General features: G+C 35.7%; 1 protein-coding gene across 2 annotated transcripts in view; it reads right to left on the bottom strand.

Moving 5' to 3' along the window:
* Positions 1–2,234: 2,234 nt before the first annotated feature.
* ATG2B (autophagy related 2B) overlaps positions 2,235–15,934 on the bottom strand; it is a 46,235-nt gene continuing 32,535 nt past the window's right edge. For both annotated transcript variants that reach the window (XM_033061924.2, XM_033061925.1), the window contains exons 33-42: positions 15,018–15,212; positions 14,368–14,469; positions 12,717–12,795; positions 11,674–11,878; positions 10,660–10,729; positions 9,598–9,680; positions 9,009–9,130; positions 8,678–8,832; positions 7,482–7,631; positions 2,235–6,667 (exon numbers count right to left, since the gene is read on the bottom strand). In XM_033061924.2, coding sequence (XP_032917815.1) covers positions 6,437–6,667; positions 7,482–7,631; positions 8,678–8,832; positions 9,009–9,130; positions 9,598–9,680; positions 10,660–10,729; positions 11,674–11,878; positions 12,717–12,795; positions 14,368–14,469; positions 15,018–15,212 — 1,392 coding nt within the window. In that variant the 3' untranslated portion in view covers positions 2,235–6,436. The remainder of the gene's footprint in view (positions 6,668–7,481; positions 7,632–8,677; positions 8,833–9,008; positions 9,131–9,597; positions 9,681–10,659; positions 10,730–11,673; positions 11,879–12,716; positions 12,796–14,367; positions 14,470–15,017; positions 15,213–15,934) is intronic.

The following is a 15,934-nucleotide window of genomic DNA, read 5'->3' as shown; positions in this document are numbered from 1 at the left end:
CTGTCATTGCTGCAGTGCCTGTGAGATATTGTGAAGAGACAGAACCCAGTTTACAATCCCATGTCAATGGATCTTCTCAAACTCTGAGGTAATTTTTCTTTTTGAATGAATTGTCAAACTCCATTGTATTAACAAATTTACCTGAAGGGGCATCACTTCTGGCTGGGAAAAGGAAAAAGGACCTTCTTGCCAATAAGTTACAATTCTTAGGAAAGAACAGCAGCAAAACCAGAAAGTCATGACCTGGGACAATACTTTTGGCTGGTGTAAACAGAATTCAGCTATCAAGTTAGAGGGTTTTTCTCTAATGGAATGGGCAAAATTGCGCCCCCTCAATTACATTTGTTGCATTTGGCCTGTCAGCTGTTCTGAGGAAAAGAAGCACTCAGAGACAGAAAGGGCACAGAAAAGAAGAAAAGGAGCAAACACTACTACAACAAAGTAATTGAAAGGCCAAGAGAAAATGGAACTTGAGCAACAATTAATCTTCCAATTCATCTTCTGTGGTTCAGCTCACCGTGCCTGCACCTGCTAAGGACTGTCAGTGTTGCAATGACAGGGCAGAAATGTCAAACATACTCAAACTCACAACCTCAGGTCTCCCTGAGACTGCTGTACACACAGTAGGAAGAATTTTCAAACTCAGAGAGAAGGGAAAGAGTGCAAGCTATCCTGGGAGATTCATGGAGTTGTTGGGACAACAACAGATCTTAAGTACCAAACAATAACCAAATATTGAAGTCTAAAGGTGCAAGTTAAAGGTTTCTAATGGAAAAAGCTCCTTCTAATTTTATCTTCATGCTCATGAGCTACAGTGGAGCAAGCTCCATCTTACTGAGCTCTGTGCCCTATCTCTAAAACTGAAGTAACCTTCCTTCTGCTCTAATGCTTTCACATCTCTTTTCCTCCTTGGAGGTTTCCTTCCCCCATCTTCAACCTGCAAGAGCCAAATTTAACACTCATGCTCTTAATAAAGCAAGAAATCAACAAAAGATCAAGTAATTAGATACACAAATAAAAGCCTGAAAACAGAACTACACTACAGATATCTCACAAATCCTCATGACAAACATCTAAGAAACTTGAACTGTTTCCCTGCCTGTGGGGCTACAAATACCTCATTGTTGCTCTTCACTAAGTTCTGCTTTCTTCTAATCACTGTTTCAGGATAAAGCAGCACTGAAACCTCAGTTATCTGTCATAAAAAGGCTGCTTCATTACTTTTATGATCTCTGATAATAGAGATAGTTTAAGATACTATTTCCTAGAAATATGAATTGGCAGAAGATACTCCACTATTTAATATCACATTTCAAATGTTGCTAACAAAATTCACTAACGGGGAAAAAATGGAACACTTGAGCCTGGGTCAAGCTCAGTTTGGAATAGAGATCAAGGATACCAGCTCATATTGCTCTGGGTTGATATGATTTCCTGGTGGCTTTCCGTAAGTTCTCAAGGTAGTTTGAGTGTCACTAGCCTCCTCTGTTCTTCTGGGGGCTAACATGGAGACATCAGGATTATCCCTGGTACACCCTAGTATTGCAAAGAGATAAAGGAACTTGGATACTTTCCTTTAATCCATCATCCACCATGAGGTCTGGTCTTGTTTAAAAAAAAAAGAGGGTTGAGGAAGAGAAGCTACAGAAGAGTCAGCTCCCATCCTAAATGAAGGATCACTGTTTGCTAGAGTAGTTATCCTGCCTTATCCAGTGACCACCCCCCACCCCCCAAATTATAACATCATGAAAAAACACAGCAGAACATTGTTTCCACCTGTCATATTATTCAGAGACCACACACTGGCACCACCATTCAATATTGCCCAGTACTCAGAATTCTAAGATCCCTTTTCATGAGAGAAGAATCCTGAAGGGAATTAATTGTTTTGCATTCTTCACAGGGTTTGGAAGCTGATGAAGCTTTAAAAGCCTCCACTAAATGCAGAGATATAAAATACATTCTTAACTAAATCCAGCAACAGCCCTACGGGGGACTCAAAATCTGATCATTCAGGTAAAGAGAGTTTTGTTGATGCATAATGGAAGTGGTTTCAGGTTATATCAGCCCACTTAATTAATTTCCTACCTTTCGACCTCAGTGCAATTTTAAAACCTTCTCTTTTAGACAGTGATTTTTTTTTTTTGTACAAACTCTTAGCTTTAACAATTAATTCTGGTACTTTGGGAGACTGTTTTCTGTGTCAATTATATTCACAGGTAGAGAAAACCAACTCAAGGAGCAAATTAAGGTATTTATTTTTGCATTGTTACAAATTTGGGGGGGGATTTTCCATTAAATGTATTTAACAGACAACCCATTTGCACTCAGGCCCTTCAGCATTTTAATACGCTAAAATATATACTTTTGGTGCCATAAAAATTATGGTTAAAAATAATTCTCAAGCTCATACTGAGGGGACAAGAACTTTAAGCAAAATAACTCAAGTTGAAATAGTCAATTCCCTTCAACAGTGGTTTCTATTTCATGAGATTATATTCTTTACACTAGCAAACTATATACAAACAATACCACAAAACTACCATAAGTGCAAAAATGTAGAAAATATACACAAACATGTACACAAATTGCCGTGTTTCTGTCTGAGCTACCTTACAGTTAAGAAATCCAGTACAAATGCATGATTTATATTTATGTATTTGACTTGTAAGTATCTAATATTTAATTGTAAACAAGATTCATCATGTAGAGCAACTTAAAACAGTTGTCAGAAGCTTAAATCATGAGGCCTGGAGACTGAAGAACTGTGCACACTAGGATCCAAATGACACACATACCCACACATTTTCTGACTTATCTTGCAGGGGTATTTAGGGTACTTACAGATTTAGAAGTATTCATCTACATTAAACAAATTCTTGGATTTAATTGTTTTAAAAAATGCATATATTTCAATATTTAAAGGAAAACCAATATCACATTTGCAGGTGTATGTTTCATGTTTGGTAAGAGTATCTTCATAACCGTTGAAAAGCTTTTTGGTTTATTAAGAAACCTTTCTTGGCAACTCAATTAAGGAACAGTAAATGAAAGCAAGCAATGGATGTTCACAATCAACCACTTAGTGAGCAAATAGAAGCAGACATGTCCCTTAAGCACAGATGAACACACAGGGGATTATCCAGTGAGTCACTGACAATGCTGATCATCAGGCAAGTACACATAGGGTACACTGCACTGCTGAGAACCTGCAGGATTTGGAAGAGATAGTGGAAAGAAAATGGAAGCTGCCTTTGCATCCATGTGATGGTTTGCTGCTCTCAGTCACTGCCAAGATCCTCAGCAAGAATGGTTTGTCTTTAAAAAAGATGGCTGTCTTCTTTTCAGGTACTTCTGAGGCACTCATGAATGTACTATTTGAAACACCTGGATATTTAAGAAAACGCAGGATGATAGTTCTGCCTTAGGATGGTGCTGGGCTAAGTAACAGGAATAGCAGTAGTAGTGTTAGAGTATTTGGAGAGAATTAAAATATTGTCTGTCAGTTTACAGCCTCTACAAATTTGAAAACTGCCCCTATCTATAGCAACTGATTTTAGTGAAAAATTCAAGTACAAGAATATTTTTGCCCATCTTGTGCTAATGGAAAATACAGTAATGTTATCCATAAGCTTCCATTTCCAGGAAATATGACCAGAGTCAAATCTCATTTTGTGTATTTTTTTAAGTGCTTGAAAACTCTTACAGTATTGAGCAGAGCATTTCATTAATCCCTTCTCCTACATTATACATTTTGATTTAAAACACAAGCCAAGCCCTACAAGACCTATTCTGCAAACTAATCTTAATGTAAAGACTAGTTTGATAAGTTTTGTAATTTATTAGTTTTTTAAACACTTCAAACACTGCAACAATGCAGAATATACACCCAAAAATTTTAAAAAAATTACAAAATAAAATGTTGCAAAAAATTTAGAATCAATTTCACTGAAAAAGCTCAATAAAGTGCAAGCAGTAAATGAGAGGGTTTACATAGTGAAAAGTGAAGTTTAATAAATTTGTATAATCTGTATTGCTGACAATGAGACACACTACAAAAGTGTTTTGCCTTGACATCATGCCGTCTTATAAAAATATATTCTAAATGCCTTGCAACACAATCAGATTTCAACAGAACTGAAAAAGAAAACACTGAAATGCCACTTATTTTCAGCAGTGTCTGAAGGCAGAAAATATGTAATTTATGCTACTGCAGTGTACTCTAAGTGGATGAGCTGGATTAGCTATTTACTAGCTAATTACAAGTATAGTAATTGCCAATGAAAAAGGTGCATTGCTACTTACTTGCATTGATCCACCAGCACTTCTTGAGAAGGCATTCAGGAGGTGCCACATTGCAAACATGGAACTTATTCCTGTGCAAAATGCTCATGCTTTGAGCTCTTATTAAAGCAGAGCTCTCTAAATACTGAACAGAAGTATGCACTACAGCAAATATTTTTACATCAGAAAATATTTTATGTTATTAAATCTGCAGGTATTTTTCCTCTCAAAAGCATCTCCTCCTGCTTGCAGCAAGTAATTTAGCTGAAATAACTAGGTCTTCAAAGTGTACCACAACTTCAATGATTCCAGTGAATTGAAACAAAACTTTTCAATATCATCTGTCACCCTATGCAGGAATTTATATTTACCTGGAGCTTTGTTTCATGAAAAATAATAAAGTAGACTGCAGATGTCTCCCCAAGAGGGGACATTTTCACATAATTTACTGTCCATCCAGATTCTTTGGTGCTCAATATAGTTCGTATAGTATCAGCATGAACAAGCAGCAATTTTTTTCCTTCATACACTCCTTGTCCCTTAAGGCCCATCAGTAAAGTTTATGCTAGAGGCAGGTTAATTGAACAAAGAGAGTGAAAATACTTCATCACCCTTTGAGACCGAAGTCTGATCAATAGCATCTGATGTCCCCCTGAAAGGGGGGTTTGCCACATGGCATATGGGCAGGATTTCCACTTATGACTAGCACAGAACTACGGCAGACTTACATGCCAGGCTAGTCATTTCAAGTTCAATCTACTGAAATTCAAAATGAGTAGTTTTCCTTTTAAAAGAATCTTTACTTTTTATTATCCAGTTTTTGCTAATACAAGACAAAAAAAGTTCATTATTGCACATCTATAGCCAAGATTTTTAACTGCCCCAAAATGGTGCAATGTCAGGTGCTTAGTAAAGCTCTGTGGAGACACATGTCTACTAAATGGTAAATAATGTTAGTACCAACTTTGATTTTCAAAGTTTTGCTGTCCTTTTTTTTTAAATCCTCTTCCTATTCCCAGTTTCAACTAAAGGGCCCCAAATACTCACTGTCAAATAACTGAAGACACAATCTAAATTAAGAATACCTTGTGAGAGCAGAAACTTTACAACAATACCAACTTTAAATAAAAGCAGATTACTAAAATAAAGTCCGTATAGCCTTTCAACTATGAAATTATGAAATAATTTGTTTTTACTTATGATTTTTCATTCTTACAAAGAACTGTTGGCGACAATTATAATTAATTCTTTTCCTAAGAGTAGGTATTTTTAGCATTGTATATTAGTGTAACAGTAGACAAAAAATGTTTTTACATATGAGTTTAAATAAATTTAAGACACTTTTCTGTAGGATCATCATCAAATGATGCTCTTCTCAATAATTTCTGTAAGCTTCTAAACCACATAAAGGATAATGCACATTACATTTTATTCACACTATAAAAAAAGCACAATATACAGGCCATATCCTTTAAAGTGCAACACAATAGAACATTTCTGCAACATTCAGGTTCTTCAAAAACCCACAAAAGTAGGTATTTAATATTTAGGAACAAATTCTGTTCGTAGGTGTATTGACACTGAATCTAAACTCTGAATGGTTATCAAGCTTGTCCTTGCTGTAAGAGCCACGCTAAAAGCGATGCTTATAACCACTAAACAGTATTATCTTATCTGCTTCCATATTAGACAGCCTCATGTCTCATGTCCACAATGAAAGCTTTTATCCTTTAGTCAATCAAGAGCATCTGCAGAGCCCTTTATTGAAGACAGTTCTTTGACTATTCTCAGAAAACCTCTTTAAAGTCCATTTAGCTTCACCGTAAAGGTTACTGCTTCAGATGTCAAATCTACCACGAAAAATATGGTAAATGGAACAGAGCAAGCACGTCTCTGAGTTGGCAGCGCATGCTTCACTATGTTTGGCACTATCTACCAAATGTATTGGTAACACACAGTATAAGCATGTACCAATTTGCTTTTCACTTCATAAATATTTTTGGTTGGATGTTTTGCTAGTAACAGTTGGAAAATCTTATTTGTTCCTGAGATGAGCATGACAAAACAAAGTGAGCTCCACCTAAAGCTGCCAACAGGACATTCTTCTGCATTTCCAGCCTTGCTACCTGCCTGCTGAGCCAGATTTACAATCTCAATCCTCCCCAAGGCGCCACTTCTGAGACTCTTCTTGACGCACATCTGGCCTAATCTGGTTTCTCATTCCACCCAGAACATTTGAGGTTGCCTCTGTTGCAACAATGAAAGGTTTCACCACAGTTGGTGGGATTTGGCGGAGGACTCCTCCTACGGCTCCAGTGACTCCCCTGTTCTCATGCTCACGAGCAGCAGTCTCATAGATGGTTTGGGCTGTGTCTGTAATCCCCTTTAAGAAAATAAAGAAAAAATAAAGGAAATCAGTTACACTGAAAAAGCAACCACTTCCAGTTTTAAGAGAAATTTTAAACTGCTCAGCGTTTTTCCTCTTTTGATTTGTATTGTAACTGTAGTAAAACAATACTGAGGTAAATATGATTTAGTTCTTCTAATGAGGCTTAAAATAACACTCCTACTGACTCAAGAGATGTAAATGTTTCATGCAACTTTTGGTAGCATATCTTGTGCATAAGGGAAGAAGCTTTGGGATACTGCATTTCAATAGCTGTGAGCTATTGAAAAAATTACAAAATTCACTGGAAACTCAGCTGAGATCTTACTTCATAGATACTACATAAGGTGCAACTAAGTATAATACAAAATATAATAAAACCACATGAGCGTTCTAATTTATAATACACTGTCATGGTACAGAAAGGTTCCACATTTTTTAAATCCTGCATTATGCTTAAACTCTACTTCCCTCAGAATTAACAGTAACTGCAAAGGTGGTTGAACAGAAAGGGAAGGAAAGAATGGATAACACAGTACAGGAAATCAAGTTTACGTGGCACAGAATAATTGTAAACCATCCCAACCACAGAGCAGTCAAATCCTATTCACATTTATCTGCATGACATTTTAGGTTTTTTCCTGCTTTTTCCATTCAAGACTTCTGTTGGTGTAAAATAAATGATGAAGACAGTCTTGTTCAAAGCTGAAATCTCTTCCTCCATTTGATCAGCCTAAACTAACACCTGTTATTTTGCCATTTTAGGAAATAATTCTTAACTTTGGTTCCCAACAATTGCTCCTGCACTCACCTCTTTCACAACGCTGTACGCTTTGGCTACACCCTCCCGCAGGTCGACCGGCTGATGAGCCAAGCGATGGCGAGGGAACCGTTTGATCTTTTTTGCTTCAATGAAGGTAGGTCCTGGTGATACCATGTCATAAGCAGTTTCTGCAGCTGCCTGCACATCAGGAGCAAATGCAAAACACCTAAGTGTTACAGCACCTGGTCACAAATTTAAACTACTAATAGCGTGATGTCACTGAAATAAAAGAATTCCTATTCCACAAATAATATTCATTTGCATCAGACTATAATTCTGTACAAGAACTTCTGGAATGTGCAGCTCTAACTATACATTAATTCCATAATGAAAGAATGAATGTTGCAGATTTGGTGGAGGTGGGGGGCGTTTCTCCCATCCTAATTGTTGTCCCTTCAAAGGCATCCTCTAAACTGCATAAAATGCTCAAGATAGAAACTGAACATTGATCAATGGTATTTCCTACAAACACACAAGCACACATACAATCCCACTTGTGATTAATAGCACTTGTTTTCTGACTACACATGCTCAAGGTTAGGCACATATACTATTTTTGCAAGATCAGGTGGTAAAAGTGAATTCTCATTGTATTTTTGTGTATTTTATATTAAGAAACAAATTTATTTACACTTTAATCCAAGACTGCTTTAGGGCTAAATCCAGGAAGCTTTACAGACTTTGTGTAGATCTAGAGAAACAGTATTGGTTTGGGCTTTTGTTGTGGCTTTTTTGGTGGGTTGATTTTGTGGGCTTGGTTATTTTTTTAAATAAGCACAGATAAGCTGACATTTTTAAAAAAGGTAATAATCCACTACTGGGTAACACACATGCATGAAAAACTTATCTTTCTAAGCATCAGTGATTTGTTTAGTGAAGGTGACATTTTTGTATTAAATTGTACATTGTAGGACATTAAAGACATTAAGAAACAAGTAGCAGCTTGGGTGTTCAGCAATATTTTAACACAATTTTCTAGCCATTGCATTTGATGTCATAGGTCTCACCTCACAGGCTGCTGTAAACTTTGCCCAGTCTCTGCTCTCCTATTTATACAGTTGCCTTTCTTTTTAAATGGATGCTCCCAACCTCAAATCTATAGCACTAGGATATTAGCTTAATACTGAGCACTTACTAGCCACACCTCTCATTTTACATCTAATTTCAGGAGTCATACACTGTACCTGTATTGTCTGAACCATTCTGTTTGTTAGCTCCAGTGCTGCCATTGCAGTGGAAGTACCAAAAGAAGCTGCTCCTCTTTGAAAGCCTCTGACAATACGACCATCCTTGCGGTACTGCTCTATTGGCAACCACACCAGGTCTTTCAGACCTTGCACTGAAAATGAAGACACAACACCAGAGTCAGACAGATATGCAGAATGCCTTGAAAGGAAGTGAAAGCAAGAGTCAACATGGTTTATGTTGGTTTTTTGAGAGGGGAGAGGTGTTGTTTGGTTTTTAAAGAAACAAATACATTCATATGTGGCTAAATAGAATTAAGAATTAACTTACCTAACTGCACAAGCGAATGCATAGGCCCTACTCCTCCCAAAATTCCTGGCAGCTGGTTTTTCTTTATATCGTTAAGCCATTCACTGATGGCATAGGAGAACAATTTATCCACACCTAACAAACTAAAGTGAATACAATTATTATTTTTTAAACAAACAATTCCTAATAAGATAAATGCATCAATTATTCATAGAAGTAAAAGATGTCATTTAAACAAAAGGAAAGTTTCTTCAAATGTCATCTTTTGTTGCTGTTGGCTAAGTTAAATATTCCAAATGTATATGCTTCATAAAAAAACCTCAAAACTATATAATCATATCCAACTCCATAGGAAGTAAACATGAAAATAAAATTAAGAGTTTATCATCAAGAATAGCACATATATTAAATTCTGTTCTGACTTAGAAGCTCATCTTGAATTTTTAAAAATTCTAGAATCGAGAAATATTTGTAAAGTCAAAAAGCATTTTGGATTTTAGAAGGGCATTTTAAGAGAAAATTTGCTTTGCAATTGCAATGTTCAGCTATTCCCCCCTAAACCTGTCAAATTTGCAATAGCAGTGTTGATCTATATTTTGAGTAAACTCACCCGTGTCTGTAACAAAGCCTCTTCAGCTTTAGTTCTGAGCAGTTCAACTGAGCAAGCCCAATAAGAATCCCAGCTAACGTTCCCTGTAAGTGAAATAATTTGTTTGTTTTGTAAGTGAAATACTTTGTATCACATACATTTAATCAACCTGTATAACCAGTGAGAAATAATTTAATCATCTCAACTCTTACTTACAAGTATTCTATCTAAACATTCTACCCCAGTCTCGCAAATGTGACTCGTTACAGTGCTATGAATCATGTTACATGGAAACTTGCAAAAAAGGAAACTTGGCTTAACCTGCTACTCAAAGAAAGACTACTGGATACAGAAGAAGGCTTCTTCAGAAATAAGCTATAATAAATTATGTAAACATAGTTCTGGCTTTAGTGTGTTCCAGGCATTCTAAAGCTACCATATTTCATGCTTTGATTTCTGATAGCTGGGCAAATTCAAGAAGTTGCTGCTTTCCATATTTTCTTACTGATTTGCCATGACAAAGTACAAGTCTTGTTGTGCAAATAGGAATTTTGGATGTCGGTTTCTAAACTCAGTGTGACAAAGAATGCATATTTTAACAAGAACCATGAGCATTTTTTCATCTGTAATAGATTCTGCCATTGCCACTGAGGTCCATATGTTACTAGACTGCAAGGAAAGGAAACAAGGAGAACAAACAATATTTTGTTCTGGCATTTATGAGGAAAAAATAAAATAAAATGCACAATTCTGGTGTCAGACAGTGGTATCATACTTTGAGGGCACTGCAGCTATGATTTCAAGACAATCATTTGAGCTCATAAACATGACATTCAAGGTCCAACCTGGGTTAATCATATGTGGGGGATCCACCCCCTTAGTTTTCCAATTAAGAGTGAAACAAGGTTAAGCTTTACTAAAACTAAGTGGGGGGGAAAAAAGAAAAAGTGTTTTACATTTCTCATGATCACATCATTAAGGAGTAGGGAGCATAAAAATATGCCCCCATTAATGGGGAGCAGGGAGGGGAAAGCAAAACAAACACCAAATTTTTGTTCTATAGCATCAGCATTATACACAAACCTGGTCCATTGATACATGCTTGCCATGGTAATCAAGCCGTATTGGAACTTCCGATGTAAAGCGAAATTCTCTGGGAGAGACAAAGAAAATATTATAGTGAGAAACTTGAAAAGGAAATTAAATTATCTTTCTGAAAAGAAACTCACAGTTTCCCATTCTCCTGGAATAGGATGACAGACCCTTTTCTGTAAACTATAAATCTTTTAGCTACTATGATAGTACTTCAGAATAAATGTACAAAATACAGTGGCAAATTCAGCTTTTCTTGGTTTATTCACATCTATTTCAGGTTAGCATTTGTAATAAATTTAAGAGTTCTGCAAATGTGCTACTAATCCTTCAAATTAGTATCTTTGTGTTAAAAAAACCAAACTAGCAAAACACCCACACAATTATGGTTCTGTAGGCAAAATTTAGTTCTGCAAGTGGAACTTGATAAAACATTATGTTGGTAATGTATGTGGTGAAATAGAACCACAGCCATGCTATTACAATTTAACTCTGCACTGCTTACCACAGCACACATCTATTGTTTGAGGTACTTAGGTGTGTATGCACATGAAAAAACTTCTGCATAACAAGTTACCATTTTCAGAGTCACTTCCCATTCAGGGCTACGTTAGAGTTTCTCTTGTGATATTTTAATTTCATACCTCTCTTCCATTTTATACTTATATCCTCTTCCTATATATACTCTCATGCCCGATTAGATTAGATAAATTAAGACATAAGAGTACAAACAGTACTCTTTTTATGCATTTGTAAAACATCTCATTACTGGTTCTGTATAGGGCAGAGATTTAATTTTTATTTCCTTGTGCACAGCAGTGTGCAAAAGTTAATAAAAATCACTGGTGACTTCACAGTGACAGAAGCAAATATATTTGCTTTCTACAAGCAGCCAATAAACAAACAAAATAAATGCACTTTGCCTGAAGGTCTGAATAGTTTATCACCCCACTTTCTTAAAACATTCAGCTATGTGTCACTGGAAATTTTGCAACAAAGGTTTACCTGAAAAATACTGGTTGATCATTGTATGATGTTGTTTCTTGTGAGAAATTATCATCATCTCCATTAACCACATCCATAGAATCAATGCTGCCATTTTCATTTGTTTGCTTGTGTGATGCAAAAGAAATGACTGGACTTGGTTCCTTAAGGCTGCTGACATGCCTGGGCAAACTACAAGTAACTTCAGCACCAGGAGACTTTTTAACTAAGAAAAGAAGTTATACACAGTAAAGTGACTCATTTTTCACAGTGATTACAGAGAGATTATATTTACACAATTACTGTGTCCTTAGTAAATTCTAAAGCTTATTAGTAGGAATTATTAGTAGGCCAATATTTTGATTATCTTAGTTTTCAACAGAAGTTATTACATGCAGCTGAAGTTGAGCTTAGTGCATCTACAGAAATAATGTATCTGGTTGTAATGGCAGTACTGCAGAGTGCTTCATCACCTATGCATTTCAGCATGACATCTCAACAGAAATAGGTAAAGTATAGCTGCTAAGAAATACAGCTTCCAAATACAGAAATCCAAATACAGTTAATAGCGGAAATACACTCTTGAATATATACTGCTTTTACGTTAGATAATGTAATTGATAAGAAATACTGTTCCAACTGCATATATACATTATTTAATACCCCTTGCATAAAATACCACGTTTGTCTAATAGCTTGAAGTTGTCTAACAATTCGATTTTATAAATAAGCAGCACAATGCATTAGTTTTATCTAATAACTCCCAACAGCATATTCACAGTCCACCATTTTTCCAGAAGCTCTTATTAAATACGCTCCAATTTTGGTTAAACCTTCTATAGAATTAAGATTCCAGGTGTTGAAGACCTTTGTTCATATTTCTAAAATAAAAAGCTTAAATACCTAAGGTTTTTGAGTTCTAAAAAAATTAGTCAATGTTAATGCTCAAACCCTAACATAAGTTTCTATACACACAGTATTCACATGTGAATTTACAGGCGCATACACAAATTAAAGAACAAAGAAGCAGCACTTTTATGTTAGATTTTCTTTTTTAAATATACCTTCAGGATCTGGAGTAACTAAGAGTTCTACTTCTGTGGAAAGGCTAGTGAAAAAGTCCTTCAGGAAAAACAAGGCATCCTAATGGTAAAAAAGGTATCATCAGATTAAAATAAATACAAAGATCTAATTGTCTAAAAACATTATCTACTATTCCAGATCTATTCCTACATAGATATGAAAAAACTTTCTTTTTGATCATTTAACATATGCACAAACCACACAGAAATCTAGGACAGAAACCAGGAAGACCCTCTTAGCCACTGCACCCTGCTCCATATTACAGGATTTCATTATCTATCTATCTATCTAGCTCTGTCTTAAAAATTCAAGGTTATTTTCATCATTTCTACTCTTATTTTGGAGACACTTCCAGAACACAGGTGTTTTAATGGCCATAAACTTCAATTTGCAATAGAAGGTATTTAAATGTAGTTTATATTCTTCTCTGGTACAATCAAATCATTACGAATCAGGACTAATCACTGCTTCCTTAAAAGTCATTAATATCAATGGTATTAACGTCTTAATAATGTCATAAAGCTATTACATCCCAGGTTCTTTTACAGACTCATCCATCACACTGGTGCCTTATTCATCCTATCATTGATGACAACTGGACTTTCTTTTCCATTTTACTTCCAGCTGGTAAGAATGACAGCTTAAATAACAAGTGTTTCTAATGACAGCATGCAGCCCTGTGTTCCCAAAAATGCTGTGGTTAATTTCATAGAAGTTGTAAAGGTGACTTTTATGGTACAAAACATAGGACTTCTAAAAGTAACCAAGAAGGAACATATTTCCTCCCTAGATGGTAGTATTTCCAGGCCATGTTTTTCTAGATGAAATTATTGCAAACTAGAGCTCAGTTTTGCTAAGAGTCAAATGAAAACCTGGTCTCAAATGTGTGCTGAAAGAAAGAAAAAGTATGGAAATCCTCATTATGGTCCTAAAAAACCCAAACACCACATAGCTCTCTGAAGGTGACAAATTAGAAAATAAATGCCTTAACAAAGAGTAATAACTGCACCTCACATTTGCCAGCACAAACATATATAGCTCTTACTGATTCAGAAAAAAAACAAATGCTTCTTGAATATATCAAAAATACCTTGCACAAAGGCCTGTTAAAGAAAGTAAAACTATTTCTGCTCTTCCTGCCACTGCAGTTGATAGCAAGACAAAGCCTTCAGGTCATAGAAGCATTTGTCAAGTGCCCTTGACCAAGATGTTGTGAACCACCTCTGGATTAATGATTAACCTTTTTCAACTAAAAACAATGAAGTCACTTCATGAACAAACAAAACCAGATCATTCAAGAGTAAGTAGCTATTTTTAAAAGCCGTGATCCCAAACCCTTAGAGATTATCGGAAGTTTCAGAAGGAAGACTTACTGAGAAAACAGTTTGGCCTAAAGATATCCTTAGTTTTTAAATTAAAATATCTAGTCTTTGTAACAGTTACAGCAGAAGGTAAGTTCTAGCATGGATATAATGAAACAACAGTAATGCAAGGATTAAATAAAAAAGGCATCACACCAAAAAAATGTAAAACAAAATATGTACGATGGTTGAAAGTATCTGGTTAAAAGAAACCCCAGGTACCATTCAGTAAAAAAATTATTATTTTATTTTTTGCACTGGCACAACCTACCTGGTCAATATTGAGGCGAAGGGGCATTAGTGAAACGCGTAAACAACATTCCTGTGGGGATCTGCCAGACTCTGGACGGACATGTAACGCTTTAACTGTTAACTGAAAAAAACAGAAGATAAATAAAAGCACTAACATTCACAATTATTAAATCTCAGCTAGGGAAAACATTTACTGCAAAATCTCTGTACTAGTATGATTCCAATTAAGCAATTACAGTACTGAATAAAAACTTACTCTGAATGTTATAAAAAAATACCACTTAAAAGAAACCCCCCAAAAGTTCTTAAATTCTTTATAGAACCAGTAAGATGACTGTATAGGATAAAAATACTAATCTGCATGTGTAGTGAAAAGTCTCATAACTGATAAAAGCATTTTGCTCAAAACCAAAGTGTGAGAGCTGTCAAAGTAGTCCTGCACATCTATTTTTTTATCTCAAATCCATTAATACCTGACATTCTGACATTCAAACTGGCATTTGAATTAGTATTAATATCCACAAAGAGTCAAGCAAATAACTATCAACAAATTATATTACTTCAGTGTTCGACAAACTCATGCTTCTGCAAGATTAAGAAGTGCACATAGCCCCTACAATGATAATTCAACCACTGTAATGCTAAGAAATTAACATTTCATAGCTATACCATGTTTGAATGTGCTTTTCTGGGCATCTCCTTACTGCAGTAGAGATAGAGAAATTTATTCATTTGTGATGTAGCTAAGCGATCTCTGATCTCCAGGTCTTGCACAATAAAAACTTGTCGTGACACTGGCTGCTCCAACAGACAGGATTCACCTTCTGCACCAGCTGGAGGATACACCTCATGCTGGAATTTCACCTTTTCAAAAGCAAAAAAAAAACCAGCATAATCAGTTTTACTGAAAAACACCATTTAACAGCAGAATAGTTATTTTTAAAAAAAAAATTTAAAAATCAGAGAAGTATAGGAACTTTTAAAGCTGTCTACTACTTTAAATTCACAGAACCACTATTAAGATTTCTGAACATTATTCAGGTTTTTACATATCTAGCAGCAGAAATCTTCCAATTTCTAGCATCCTCTGCTCCCCAAATGTCGCCACGTCCCGGCAGTGGAGCGCAGCTGAGCGCACACAGAGCGCGGCAGTAGCCCCTGCCGGCCCCAGAGTGACACTGCCTGTGACACCTTTTATTCTCCTGCATTTCTTCAAACATTACTGTTCGGACTTGTACCAAGTTAGGGGCCCAAGTAGGGAAAAAATAAACCGACTCTCATTAAATATCTGCAAATTGAGAGATGGCTATAATTCTACATATGAAGTTTCCAGGTTGAATATTAAATGCTTCCCTTTTTCCTCTTTTTTATTGCAATGTCATGTTTTTTCTAGAAAAGGCTACCTTAAATATCATACATTTCTGGCAAGCCTGAAGAGCTAATGGGGTGAATTTTAAGTTTTAGAAATGCACGTAGACTACAAAAAGGCTTTTATTTTTATGTAGTGCCTTTCATTTTTATTGAAACATTTGAAAATATTTTTAAAAGATTCTGTTATTGATCCATTTAACACAAAATATGTTTAA

Source organism: Catharus ustulatus, chromosome 6 (assembly GCF_009819885.2).
Source record: "Catharus ustulatus isolate bCatUst1 chromosome 6, bCatUst1.pri.v2, whole genome shotgun sequence".
Classification (NCBI taxonomy): domain Eukaryota; kingdom Metazoa; phylum Chordata; class Aves; order Passeriformes; family Turdidae; genus Catharus; species Catharus ustulatus.
This window is presented reverse-complemented; position numbering and strand designations above follow the sequence as displayed.